Consider the following 15,312-nt stretch of genomic DNA (forward strand, 5'->3'; position numbering starts at 1 on the left):
GCCAAAGCAATTGTAAACCTTGTTAATATGGAAAATTATCCTTAAATTTCAATTGTTATAACATTAATTCGAGTTAATTTGTTGTTTTTAAATTTAAGGAATGAGATTCAGTGATTTAAAAAAAATTTTTTGCTGCTTAAAGCGTTGCTAAGATTAAAATAAAAGACTAGATTTACTAGTGAACCTGTGCTATAAGGTTCATCAGAATCATTTAAATATTTCAACCAATTTTTAAAATAAAATGGGACAAATGAACTAAAACAGTTATAATTCTTCATAAAATAATAATAAAATTTAATGCATTCTTTCAGACATTTTCTATGCCAATCAATGTCATCCCATTGAAATTCCTTCAATCAAAAAAATGAACCACTCTTCACCTTAAATAACAACAACAAATTACCCATCGACATAAAACTCGATTACCACAAGAGTAAAACATTTTGTGAGAACTGACTTACCATTCTGTCGCAGTTTAATCTTCTTAACATTTCTTTTTTTTATTTTCTAACAAATTAATAGCCTCATCAACACGTTCAACACAACTTAAATAAAAAAAATAAAATATTAAAAAAAAAAAAAAACAGACTCATAAAAAGAAAAACAAAAAAAAAATCATACTCATCTACATAAAAAGCAGGGAGCAATTTGTGTCAGACTTTAAAAAAACGAGCAAAAAAAACCGTTGTGTCCATCTCTCCTATCTATGCGTCTACTCCCAAACAAACACACATTCAAAAGAGTTTTAGATTTTCCAGTCTAACAACTTTCCAGCCGCCCATCATCATCATCATCATCATCGCCAAAGTTAGTTTACTTGGTCAAGAGTATGTAACGAAGAAGAAGATGAATTTTTCGAGTTTTTGTTTTGATCTGCTCTTTCGCTGAGCTGAGCGGGCCTCTGATAACAAAACGACAACAACTTTACAATGTCGTCCAAAACACCGTTACAGTTACAACCATCATCATCATCATCAACAACAACATCTCCTGAATCCAAAAGATACAATACAAAACCAGAAGAATCAGTCTTCTATTCAATGTGGTTAAGTTAGACACACATTCCGTGTATCTTGTATCTATCTCTTTTAGTAGCTTCAACTAGACTTTGGATAGATCCACTTGAAGAAGCCACCAATGTCTTCATTTCTTCAGTTGGATTTTATATTCGCTAGATGAAAGAAGTGCTTCAAAACTTCGGTCGTGGATAAAGTATCTTTTTCGCATTAAAAAAAGATACAAAATTGTGAAGAAAAAAGTGAAGAAAGAAAAAAGATATAGCCATTTAAACCCATTTAACAGTTTTGTTGTTTACAATTTAATCCAATGAGTGGTTTATAGAAAAAAAAAACCTACAAATCTAGTGAATGTGTTTGTCGTAGTAGAAAAAAAATGAATCGGCAAAGGATATCGCCCACTGCCACTGCGTTACTTTGGATTATCTTCGTTACTTTGCGGATGGATAGCTGTTGTCACGGCAAGTATTTTTGGGTGGTTCAACTACTTAACAGCTTCAATTATATCAAACAACTGTCGTCGGCGACAAGGAGTATAAAAAACACACGCAATAAGGAAGTGACAGTAGCGTTACACCTGCTGGTGCTTCTACTTTAAGTTGCTCTCGGCCAATTAACTGGATTACAAACTTGGAAAACTAACTAATTGTTGGCCCGCTGGCTTCACTTCCAGGAGAAACTTTATACCAACTTTTCTGTCAAAAGATACGAATTTCGATTTTGATAGATATTTTTAGACTTTTTTGTTCAAGATTGCATTTTGCAAGAAATGATAACTTTATTAGTTTTTCAAGATTGAAAATTTGATGACAAAAGATAGGTTATTTTGTATAGGCTGATCATCATCACAACTTTTTATGGGAAGTTACGTAAGGTGATTAAGCGAGACTTAATTAATCGATTTTTAAAAAATATTACCGTTAGATTTTTTTGATAAATTCAAACCATAAAAAATATCCGAAACAATGGAAAACTATGATGTTTTTTTTGAATGAAAGTGTGTGTTGAGCTGTGATGTAAGGGCATTGACATCCCCCTAATTTAAATTTGAATGCGACGAAGACGGTAGATGGCATTTTATTGGTTTGCACAGAAGACAAAAAGAATAGAGAAGAAGACTGTCTTGAAATAATCTTTGAATTAATTTACATTAATAAAACGAAGCAGACGGTTATTTGGTAAAATCCTAACAAATCTCAAAAAATATCTTTATCGATATAAACCGTTTTATTTATGTTAGTTATTGTAAAAATCACACAAACAAAATTTTACTATGTTTTGTTTGATCAAGGTAGTAATTGGCGATTTGACAAAACCAATAATTAAAAATTATATGTTGCAATTAACTTGTTTAGTGGAACGTAAATTGACCTGAAATATTTGTTTTGTGTTGTGTTGTATTACTTAGCCGATGGCATAGTGGATTTTTCTTCCGGATAGTATTTTGTGATAGAAAAACAGCACATTGTAAGATTTGCGGTAACAAAAATCTTTTAACAATTTTCAGTTAAGAGGCAGGCATCTATTAAGTCTTATATATAAAAGAGGTGTGTAAGGAAGTTTTACAACTTTTTGTTTTGACCAATTTTTAGACAGGGTGGACAGCTTTGTTAAAAACTTCAACAACTGTCCTGGAATTTTGCGATTTTTTTTCCTGAAATTTCATAATTGATTGGTTTGTATTAAGAAAGAAGCCTTTAGGAAAATTAGTTAACTCAAAGAAATTCGATTAAGCTTTCTAATTGTTTTAGCGGCATTTTAGGAATGAATCTACAATTATTGATTTCATGGATAATAACGTGATCGTTACAAGTAGATAATTTTTTTTTATTTTATAGTATAAAATAACATTGTTACGGAATCGGCAGTAGTTTAAGCCACTGAACCAGAAGAGGAAAATAATGGTAGAGTATGACATGAATCCTTGAGATTTTTTATGTGCATTACAAACAAAACTTAAATGCCATATTCTATTAAATTTTATACCCTGAAAGCTTTGGAAACCAAAAACCATTAAATGCATTAGTACCGAGTTATTTTATGAGATCCACTTTTGTGAATTTTTCATGCAACATCCTCGATGTTAAAAAAGTTCAGTTTTTATCAAATTCAATGTTCAAAAATTTGAATGAATTAACTTGGAAAAATTCTTCATTTATTAGGTTACCTACTTTAAGCAAAAACAGTAATGAACAAAATTATCGATTTTGACAAATTAAAAGTTTTTAGACGCACAAAAATGATTTAAATATTAATATTTTTTTTTTATTTCAAATTTGTAAATTTTAACTAAATGTTTTTTTTTTCGAAAATTTGTCTATAAGAGCTAAAATCAACTTTTTGTAATTTTTCTCGAAAACAACTGAAAAGATTTCGAACAGATTTTGTATAGGTAATGCTTGACCTTTCTGTACCTTAGCATTCTAAACCGTTTCTGAAACCGTTTCCTTTCTATTTTTTTTTCTCAAAAAATCGGATTGCGAAAAGATGGCGTTGCCGTTTTTAACTCAAAAACTGTATATTTCTTAGTTGTCACATTCATCTTTGTTATCTTTCAACCAATTTAAAAAAAAAAAGTTTAACAAAATTGAGGAAAATATTGTTAAAAAATATTGCAACACGTTGTTGTTCATCTGTGCTCAGGTTTTCAAAATCTGGGGTCGAATTACGGGATACTTTCGTTAACGTATGGTTGCTATGTGTCCCTATCTTTTTCTACTAATTAAATAGAGACAGAAATAGTCAAAATGTTAACGTATGATCGTAATCGTGTGCGGTAATTCGACCCCTGGGGGCCAATTCTGGTTCTGTGAAAACGTGAATCGAAAAGAAAACTTTTTCATTTTCGCTTTCAAACATTCTTTTCACTTTTTCGATTCATTTAAAAAAAAAACCGACTCTCGTCCTATAATATTATGAATAATTTAGTGAAAGAAATATAATTATTTATATGAATATTTTTTATGTTTGTTTTCATTTTTTCACACAACAAGAATCAAAGGAGTGAACAAGTGAAAAGCTATTCGTTTCACTTATTCACAGAACCAGAATTGGCCCCCTGTATTTCAAAATTATGTAAATGCAAAAGAAAAAAAAATGCCCACTTTTTTTTTAGTATGAAAATAATTTTTTCTTTTTAAATACAGAATTATGGCTTTATAGAATTTTGGAAAACAGATTTTCGGATTAAAAAAAATTTATAAAATACGAATAATGTTGTACAGAATTTTGGAAAGGGCAGAATTATGGCCCCAACCCATACAGCGAAAATTGCTGTATATACTTTTGATGTCAATTATTATGAAAAACGAAATATTGATAAAGCTATATATTATATTTTGAATATATTTGAGAGCGGGTAAGAATTCTGGTTTTCAAAATTCTGATTTTTAATTGAAAATTCAATTTTAAATAAGTTTAGCTTTTTGGCTATTCTGTCCTGCTTGCTATTCAAAATCCTGCTTTTTTATACTAATTTCTAATAGAATTATTCTATTCTTGTTTTTTAAGCATTGCATAGTGCTTTTATTAATATTTAGTTCATTAAGCTAGAGTATTGTACCTAATGCAATTTTTTTTTCAAAACACATTATGTAAGTTGTTGCTTGTTGGTTGGTGTAAGGTCATAATTGTAAAGGCCAAAAGTCCATAATAAATTTTTAGGTAGGTTTTAAGTCTACAAAGCAATTTTGAATTTAATACTCATCCGATCAAAAATCGTCCGGTAAAAAATCCAGACAAAAATTAGCCAGAATCCCTAAATTTCAAAAAGGGTGTGGGTTAAAGATTTTTTTCGACTCGAGTTTCGATTTTAAAACGTTAATAGGCTAAAAAATTTAGACAACAATGAAGTTTTCGATTGAGGTAAATTTATCTTTCAATGATGATACAAGGATACAATTCAGCATAAAAGTTTCATCTGCAATGAGAACCAAAATAGTGCATCGAAGTATTTTGGGTGAGAAGGTATTTTTTTTTAAGGTAGAAAGAACGTTGCGCAACAAAATTACCAATGAACCTTGTTAACATAATGGTAGATTAAAAAAAATTGGTTAGATTATTTCGACGGTCATTAGTTCCTATCAAGAATATAAAAAAACCGTGGGCATTTTGCGTGAAAGGGAGTTTTTTTTTATTATTAAACTAAATTTATATTGGATTTTTAGAGTGATAGATTCGCCGAGAGCCAATCAAAATAATGGAAAATTATGTTTGAGCACACAAAGGATGTGTGCTTGTTCCCAGAGGCTAAAGTATTTGGAATATTTTTACTTAAATAACATGGTTTTTTTTAGAAGAACATTTAAATTCTCAATTATTACAGATTTAGTTAAAATTTGATTCTAGAAAATTTGAAGTAATCTCCGGCTTCATTTATTTGATTTCTAAGCTTTTCACTTCCACCCGTTTCTATAAGATCAATGTTTACAAAAGTCGTTTGAAGTAACTTTTTTCTATAGTAAATAATAAATTAAATAACTGCAGACAGAAAAGGATATGGTTAACGATAAAATCTTGAACTAGTTTTAGTTTTAATAAATATCACTACTGATATAATTTATAATAAAAAGCAGCTGTAAAAAATTGATGTTGCACAATTTGTTGTAATTGACAAGTCCTTGTCCACCAGCTAGCCATATTTACTGATTTGTATCTCAATCAGCACCGCTTTGCTCAGGTGGGTACCATCAGGTAACCAAACCAACTTCCTTAAGCAAACATAGAATATGCAACAAGTTTAAGTCATTAATGTAACTGTAAACCATTCATTCTTCTTCAATTAAAAAAGCACAAACTAGTTTCGTTTCGATTGAAGAAATTATTTGACTAAAAGAAAAAAACTCGAAACTGTTTAAGAGTTATATTTATGAGGAAAAAAAACCAGAAGTTTGGGTTCTTTGACCAACTGTTGGAGTGCTGGCTTCCATGCCGGTCGTGCCATTCCATACTTGGGACACATGGGGACATATTTTCGTTTTCATTTTCATTTGACTTTTCTCATTTTACTAATGCAAGTAAGTTCATTTAAAGTAAAAGAGTGTGTTTCGTATTTGATTGCAATATGGATACTTTCTTTTACATTTCTTTTAATTTATATGAAATGCAAATGAAATTAAATGATTTTTTTTTTAATCGAATGGCAATTTAATTGAAACTAAGTTGTTTTGTATTGCACACAGAAAAAGGAGGAATGGACTTTTTAAATTGAATTTAAAAATTTTATTGAAATCCAATTGAACACCAAATACCAGTATTAATAATTCAAATGTAATGGTCACAGTCACAGAGCTCCCAACCAACAGATATTAATGATGCAAATTTTTAGATACAAATCATGACTATAAAAGTGACCTACCTTTCTCTTCTAAATGAAAAAAAAAAAAAAAAACTGGAATTAGGAGTCACCAAATCCTTATAAATCTGAAGTTCAATGAAACGCAACACTAAATATATTAGTTTGACACTAATATTTTAAATCCTTGAGTTTTAACTTTTTACATTTGTGAAATAAAGCCATAGTAGATGGCACCAATTTTTTTTTGGACGTTATATAAATCCTTCACTCTTCACGCTGTGATTTGGCAAACATTTTTAAATGCGCAAAAACAGATTTCGACAAAAATAAGCAATTGCTTTTAAATTCACATAATTCACTTACAATTTTAGCTTAAAGTGTTAATTAAGCTGGAGTTTATTTCAAATGGTTCCTCCTTAATTGTAAATTGAAAATTTTTTAATCCAGAGAATCATAATTTTGTTTACTGAACAAAATTCTCAAAAATAGGAATAATTACAAAAATGATGTTAATACATTTTACAAAATGCAGGGGAATGATGTAGTTGATAAGTTACAGGAAATTGGTATAAAATAAATCACAAAAAAGTTCTAATTTGAAGCTATTTTTTGCCTCCTTATCACTCTAATTATACCTACATATTAAGGACTCTCAGCTATGTTGTTTTAAAAAGTCATAAATTAAATAAAACGCGAGAAAATTTCATGAGTCAAAAGCCAATTTAAATACAGTTTTCACATAGGTATGTATACATATGTACAAATGAAAAATACATCCGTATGAATGTGAATGTTAATTAAATATAGATAAAATCCAAAAAATTAATAATTTTGAAAAATAAAAAAAAAGTTTCTTCTACTTACCATTTAAAATTGTACTTATTAACGTTCTTTGGATTTAAAGATTCCATATTTTCTTTCATTTTTGTCATCAACTTTAAAATAATGAACATTAACAAATGCATTTCACTTTTGTAAATGAAATTTTTTTTAATTAATTTATTTTTTTTTCACAAAAAGATAAGAAATACAAGTTACCTTCTTCTTCTATTTCTTAAACAGTATCCAAATTTATTGAATGTTGATGATTTCAATATATTAACCATTTTACACAATTATTGCACGATAAAGTTTAAGTAGAGAGTAGTTTTTAATAAATTGAAACAATTTGAAAATTAAATAAAATATATTATGTATGTTTGACATAAAACAATAAAAATAAAAAAAAAATTATGGAATTATTATTTATTGAGAAACAAAGTAGCAAACAGGCAAGTAGTAGATGTGTGCATAATCATTCCATTAAATAAAAAAATTTTTTCATGATAACCAATGATATAGAAAACATGTAAGACCGTCTGTATGTGCGTTAAGGATTTTAGGTAAGACTTGACAATTTAAAACTGTCGGTGCAAAAGCAAACTTAAACCAATACATTTCTCAAAACGTTACAGGTTCACAGGTAGAAAAAATGCTAACAAATAATTAAAGTTAATTATTATTAATAATAATAATAATAATTTATTAAAATCTGCAAATTTAAGCTTACGCCAATTTCCTATTGTAATTTATAATTCATGCCAATTTAACTGATCTATGGTGGAATTTTGTATACAATTTAAAAAATTTCAGATATGGGTTATAAAAACTTACAAATTTTCTATTTTCGTGTAAAACGCGCATTCTTCAGGGACTTATTTATTAAAAAAAAAAAGTACCAGAGTTAATTCAGAAGATCATAAGACATAAACCATGAGTTGCAGTGATCCGAAAGAAATGGCCTATCTAAAAAACTGTAACCTTCATGAAATAAGAATTAAGAATCAAAAGAGTCTTTTAAAGAAATTGAGTGGAAGGGTGTTTTTCGTGGGAAAGTGGGAGGAACTCAAGGTCAACAAATTATTTGTGGACACATGTTTTTAAGTATATTTTAAATGACATCATCAAGTGAAGATGATAACTCTAAGTAGGTAAAATTTTTTGCCGATTTAACGCAAGGGTGCTTGTTTTTGACTATATATAAATATAATCGAAACTCAAGAGATAAAAATGATACACTGATGGAATACAGAATTAGGGTTTCAGATTAAGCAGACACAAGGAATTTATAAAATCCTTAAAAATATTTTTGGTCAGAGGGTGTTTTTTTTTTTGGGGGTTTAATAAGGTGTGAGGAAGATTCCAAAACAGCTGGCATACATTTAATTTATTTTTTTTTCCTAAACCAAGTGAAAAAATATCGTTTTTAACATTGTAAGAATTTAGAATTTAAACAGTATACAAATTTCTTTTGAGTGAAAGGGTGTTTTTTTTTTTAAGACGAAATTCAGAATTTGTACCAAGAATTGTACCCTTGTGAAAATTGGTAAAATTGTTTCGTTTACTAAAGGTACCAAGAAACTAAGCAATCTATACAAATATTTTAGGTTGTTGTTTTTGGGAAATAATGAAAATCCGCGATAAGTCCATTAACTCAATGGTATAAGTGGTACATCTATGAACCTTATTAAAAATATTGTCTTTACTATGAAAACTACTTGTAAACTACGAATAAAATAAGTATGCTTATTTATCCTGTAAAAGGGTGTGTTTTTTTTTTTTTAAGTGTAGACAAAATATGTTTTTATTGCAAGAACTAAGGTTGAGATTTTTACAAAAAAATAAATGGAAAAGGTCAACCTTTAACCGTTTTCGCTGAAAATAAATCAAAAATGGTCAATTCAAAGGAAAATGTCGAATATGTCAAGAATGTCTTTATATTGCAAAAATAAATATGAAAAGGATGTTTTTTCTAAGTTTATGTATTAAATAATGTATGAACTAAATAGACTCTCAAAGTTCTTTAGACCCAAGATTATATCTCTTTTCGTTTTCGCCCGCCCAACTTCAAACGGCTATATCTCGGAATTAAAAAAAAAAAATGAAAAAAAAAAAAAATTGCCAAAAGGTATCAGGGACTCTAACCTACATTTTGGTACAACTCCCATCGCTGTATATGCACGCGTTCTCAAACCGGGAGAACTTTAAGGTCAAAAAAAAAGTTAAGCCCGATTCTGAAAAAATAGGCATGATGTGCGGTTTAACATGGAAGATGATTTTTTAAAAACCTGACAATGTGCAAAGAGTAGGCCCATGACACAAGCTATCATTTGGCATCACTCCCAAAAATTGCTCTCAAGCGGCTTAGCTTCGAGGAGCGTTTAAAGATTCGGGGATTTTTCGAAAAAAAATTTTACCCCAACTTTCAAACGCGATTTTCTCGGAATTTTGAAAAAAATCGAGAAACCGGATTATACCACTATCGGGTAGCTGAGAATATAAGCTTTCATATGGCACCACTCCCATGTCTCTAGGAATTGATACATTTGCAGATGAGATTCATTTTTTTCTCTCAGCGATAAATCTCACTGGTTGACCGAAACATAAAAAAATACAAAATAAAGGTTTCTCTCCGACCTTGACCGAAATTTTTCTTTTTTAAAAATAAAGGTTATTTTATGACCTTTATTGAAAATGGCGACAAATAAGACTTATTAAGGAACCTTTCAAAAGGTTGAAATTTATTTCTGATCTCTGGTTAAAAGGGTGTTTGTTTGGACTGAAAAATATTGTTGCATATGGGGTAAGAATAAACGAAAAACAAAAAGACTTCATAAAATATAAATTTAGGAAAATGCTACTGAATTTACTTAGCAACTTGATTCAAGTAAAGATCATATCCGTGCATCACACAACTGCATTTTTTGATATTCTACCTCAGGAAGCTTGTAATCCACAAATATTTACCCTTTATTCCACTTTGGTATGCATAAATCTTCTTAAATTTATTTTCTTTAACGTACAACACACAAACAAGTAACCCAATAGATCTCCAGTAGCAAAAAAGACGTTGTCACTTTTATTTGCTTAGCAGACTCATGAACATAAAAAAGCAAATATTTACATTAAAATCCACTACAAAAAATATTATTCATTATGGGAAAATAGAAAAAAAAAACAAGTAAAAAATGGCTTAAAAAAATGCATGCGGAAAACGAACCTGTAGAGGGAAAATTCCTATATATCATTCTTTCTTTTCAAAATCTTGTCTACCAGACTCTATATCTAAAGAAACTCACTAAAAAGATTGCACTAGGTACCACAAGAATGGGTGAAGATGTGGTTTAAAAAAAAATTTACAAAAAATGAGTTAATTATGTCATGAGGGTGGGAACTACTTGCACATTCTATTGCTCTCATCTTTGGGATATGTTTTATAGGACTGCGCGAACATAAGAAATCTTGAAATAAAAAAACCTCTATTCTCTCCCAAGTCTCGAATGTGGTTCATTGTTTCACGATGATGAGAATTTGTGTCGCAACAAATCAGCAACAACGAACTATGCGGGAAGATACTCTTTCTACCCGCAGAGATGTATCTTCAATCTTCATTTTTAATGGCTTCATTTCTATAACGATATACCGTAAGCAAAGAAAGTCATTAAATGCACTTGCACCAGGCAGCGATCTGCATTAGAATGCCTCAGACACCATCTAGCTTAGAAGTTTGCATTAAAAGATACATTTTTATAATAAAACCCATCCCATTCTTTAAGGTGGAAGTCAGCAGAGAGACCGTCAAGTGTCAACCTACTTGTGGCTTAGAGCGAGTATCTAATTACCGTGACTGGCAGATCTAACCTCTAATATTGCGTGCTTACAGGTTGTGTTTTCCATACCAACGATGGCCTAGGATCGGAGAGCGAAGGGGTGCGATTTATACGCGTTCGCGAAGATACACCAATCGATCAGCAGATATTGATGCTTCATGCACATCCAAGGTCATCGATATACTTGAAGAGTGCTGATGGCTTCACCGATCATACCTACTTCACACTCGATGAAGTGAATTCCACTTCGGTGCAAATACTTTTGACGAAATCTCTGGAGAATCTGGTGGACCGCGATCAGCCACAGAATTTGTTGAAATTCCGGGTTCTTTGTACTGGGAAAAAGGGAAGAAGTGAAGAGGTTTGTAAAAAATGGTTTCAATAGAAGATATTTGAAATAAAATAATTGAATGAAAATTGTTGCAGACAAGTTATATATCGGTGACAGTTTATATCGAAGATGTTAATGATCAAGTTCCAAGGTTTATTAATGAACCTTATATTGTTGAAGTTGAGGAATCAACACCGCCGGGTTCTGTGATCTTTCGGAATATTCAAGCTTTTGATCGGGATAAACCTAATACTCCCAACTCTGAGGTTCATTTGACACTTGCCAGTTTTAACCATGGTCCAGATAGTGGGCCTTATTTCGGCCTTGAAAGTCCTCATCGTCCACTCTTGATCTTAAAAAGGGAACTTGATTTTGATAATGGAATTCGTGAATTTCGGCTTCCTTTATTAGCAATTGATCGAGGTACTCCACCAAATCAAGCAAATACCACATTGATAATTAGAGTTACTGATGTTGATGATTTGCCACCAAAGTTTACCGAAGGAGTTTATAGGACAAAGATAAATGAATTTTTTCCAATGACGGTAAGATTTCTTGAATATTATTTCGAATTTCTTTATTATTTTTTGTATTCACAGGGAAAATTAGTTCGTATGCCATTGTATTTTTCACCACCAATCATGGCCTACGATCAGGACTCATTGAATGCAACACTCGTTTATGAAATTATTTCGGGAAATGAACGAAAGCTGTTCGATGTGAATTCTTCGAATGGAATAATATTTTTGCAAAAGGAAATCGATTTGGAGGAAGAAAGTCTTCCTGGAAATACATTTGTTTTGCAAATTGAGTCGAGGCAGAGAGATAGTCCGTTGAAGAAAGCTGTTGCAAGGTAAAGGTTTTATGTTTTGTTTACATTTACAGACTATCTTGAAGTTTTCAAGAATGAGATTGGTGGCATTCGTAGGTAAATGTAATGGAGAAATAAATATTTAAAAAAATAGGTCAAAATGTTAATCATGAGTATATAAACAGAAATATAAAGCAATAGGGTTTATGGTCAGGACAGTAGTTATGGTCTAGACAGGGCATATATTAGTGTCAAATTAATCGATTTTTATTATAAAATCAACCAAGTAGAAAATAAGATATTGGGCGAATTGTACGTAGAACTAAGAGGAATGATACATACATTGAAATTTTTAAATAAATTACTACCATGGTAAAAAGAGCCAATATCGCCACTAAAAAGTGAAGAATTTCGAAATGTCTGCTTTTTTTGCCAATCAGTATTTTCAAAAATAAGTAAACATGAATGTAAAAGAACATATTTGGTATCAATCGATAGGTCATATTATGAAAAATAAGTCCTCCAAATTTGAGCTCAATGCGACAAATAGTTTTAATTTTATAAAAGTTCAAATGAATCTAAAAGGGTGATTTTTTAGAAACTACCCACATTTTTCAAAAATCATTTTCACAAAAATGGTACCTGATAGAATTTTTCTGAAACCAGATTTAGATTCCGGAAAGTCTAATCTTTTATAATATCAAAAAATTATTTGAAGGAGAAAAAAAAGTTAAATTTTGCAGACAAGTGTTATTTTTCAATTTCCTAAAAACCTAGAATAGTTTTCTCTATTCGATAAGGAATCAATTGAGGGAGTTTTCTGCATGAGTCATTTTTTTATTAAAATTCACAGTCTGGACAAAAATAGAACTTAATGAGTTAAAAAAAAATGTTCGACTATTTTTAACTTTGAAATCTATTATTTATTTAAATGTACAACATTCCCCTTCGGAAATGGTATCATTTATAACTGTAAGTGTTGCCGTTGTTTTTTAATAAATTTTTTTTATTTTAATAATTTCTTTTAGAAAATTGCCCCTCGCTCCTAAGGGGGGGACATAGTCCCCCTTCCCATAGTAAAAAATGATTGTATTGAAGTTATCGTACTTCGTGCCAAAATAACATTTTTGTTCGGTGCCTAAAAGTTTGAATTTATGTATTTGGGTTGAAATCGTAATTTTTTTTTTTCTAAGCCAATTTTGAACTGATTTTCATAAAAAATACCTCGTTTGATTTGAAAATAAATATTATTTTAGAATATATTTTTAAAACAGCATCTTGTTGTGAAAATATATATTTTAATTTGATGTCGAATTTGGGTAAATGACGAAAAAAATGAAATTTTTGAACTTTGATATCTTATAAATTCTAGGTGGTTAAACCGAGTTACATGTTTTATACATTGTTGAAAAGGTATATTTATCTCCTATCAGAAACTGTAAAAAAATCGAATTTGACGAAGCTAGATTTTTTTCAATGGGTGAAGGTAAAAAAAAACGTTTTTTCCCCCTAACTCCAGATTTTGGGGGTGTTAGGGACTTTTTAAATACCGTTTCGTAATCAGTGTGACTAGCTCTACAAAACGTGATAGGTCTCCGCCCGCGTATATTTTGAGTGTTACACCGTGAATTAGTTACAGTAAAAATTTTACTCTCGACGCAACTTTTTGGTTTGCAATAACTTTATTTATTAGTTTTAGAGCCGATTTTTCCATCTTCTAATAAACAGTCAGTTAACTGTTCGACGAATAAATTTATTAGGCTCATAAACAATCGGATAACAACATTGAATTTTTCAATTAAAAATAATTTATTATACAGAATAACAAAAAAAAATTGTCAAATTCAATAATATTCAAAAACTAAACGTCTTTTTTATTTATAATTGTTTTTGTTTTCTTGTGTTCCTCTGTATTCTTTGTCAAAATTATTTCAAAGCAGCTTTGACAATTGACACAGTATTTTTATTGATATTATTCCTTAGAATAATTTTTATTCGTCTCTGAAAGAAGCAGATAGTTTTATTCATAGGAATAAGCTATATCTGCCTGTTGAAAAAATGATTTTTTCTCTATCAGGAGAATAAGTACTAACTGACTGTTTAACTGACTGTTGAAAAATTGGCCCTTAGAGCAATTATTTTACTTTTTTTATATTTCAAATTAGTTTTTATAACTTAATCGTTTTACAATACTATACTGGAAGGAATTCGGTTTCTTTTTCCGAAGAAATAATTTCAGTTCAAATAAAATGCACGACTGGGGTCGCCCGTACTTGCTCTTGCAGTTCAAAGCACTTTTATGTTAGTCTTCTTGTAGATTATAAGAGCTGCCTCTATATAAATTTTTAATAAATTTGGTTTATGAAGGAGAAGAGCCGAATTTTGTTAAATACAAATATTTTTTTTTTTATTTGGCTTTTTTGAGAAAAACTAAAAATGCAGTTTTATTGCAATTCCGAGGTAAGTTTTGAATATTACGTATGCAAAAATTAATCAAAATCGTTAGAGCCGTTTTCAAGAAAATTGCAATAACTAATTAAAGATTTAACATGAGTGATTTAAAGAAACGGAAATACCATATTTCCATTATCCGCATTTTTAGAGAAAAACTAAAAACGCAGTTTTGTTAGAACTTTGTACAGCACTACGTGTGTTAAATTTAATCAAAATGGTTAGAGCTGTTTTTGAGAAAATGACATAAGCCGAAAATTTTGTATGGGAGGTATGCGTTCTAAGCGAGATATTAAAAAACAAAAAAAAAAAACCAACCTTGGAAATTTCGAAAAAACATCCATAAAAAATTTCAACAAAATCCGTCCACCCGTTTAGGATGTAGCTACTTGTACAGACGGACATCATAACGAAACCACACTTTGGACTTCTCTATCATCGTAATATTAGTTTTGATTAAAACCTCGAAATTTTTTTTGACACGAAACCAATACTTGCCCTATTGAGCAAGTAAAAAAGTTCAAATTGATGTCATTGGAAAAGTTCAGAGTTTAATTTTATTTAATTACGTTAAAAATGCACTAGTTGAAAAAATGTGAGGGTAAACAATAATACTATACTTAGCTATACTTAACTAAAAGAAAAAGCCTCTTTTCAAAAATTTTGACTTTTTTGTAAACTATACAATTTTCTATTAACATTTAAGATAAACCAAAGAAAATTAAAACATTAAAAAAAAAAAAATGAAAAGTATCAAA

General features: G+C 29.9%; 1 protein-coding gene across 1 annotated transcript in view; it reads left to right on the forward strand.

Annotated features, from left to right (window-relative positions):
* The first annotated feature begins 929 nt into the window (after positions 1-929).
* LOC129913381 (cadherin-89D) overlaps positions 930-15,312 on the forward strand; it is a 33,543-nt gene continuing 19,160 nt past the window's right edge. The window contains 4 exon segments of the mRNA XM_055992008.1: positions 930-1,050; positions 11,015-11,322; positions 11,388-11,837; positions 11,892-12,145. Of these exon segments, the coding sequence (XP_055847983.1) occupies positions 930-1,050; positions 11,015-11,322; positions 11,388-11,837; positions 11,892-12,145 (1,133 nt within the window).

This window comes from Episyrphus balteatus, chromosome 3 (assembly GCF_945859705.1).
Source record: "Episyrphus balteatus chromosome 3, idEpiBalt1.1, whole genome shotgun sequence".
NCBI classification, from domain to species: domain Eukaryota; kingdom Metazoa; phylum Arthropoda; class Insecta; order Diptera; family Syrphidae; genus Episyrphus; species Episyrphus balteatus.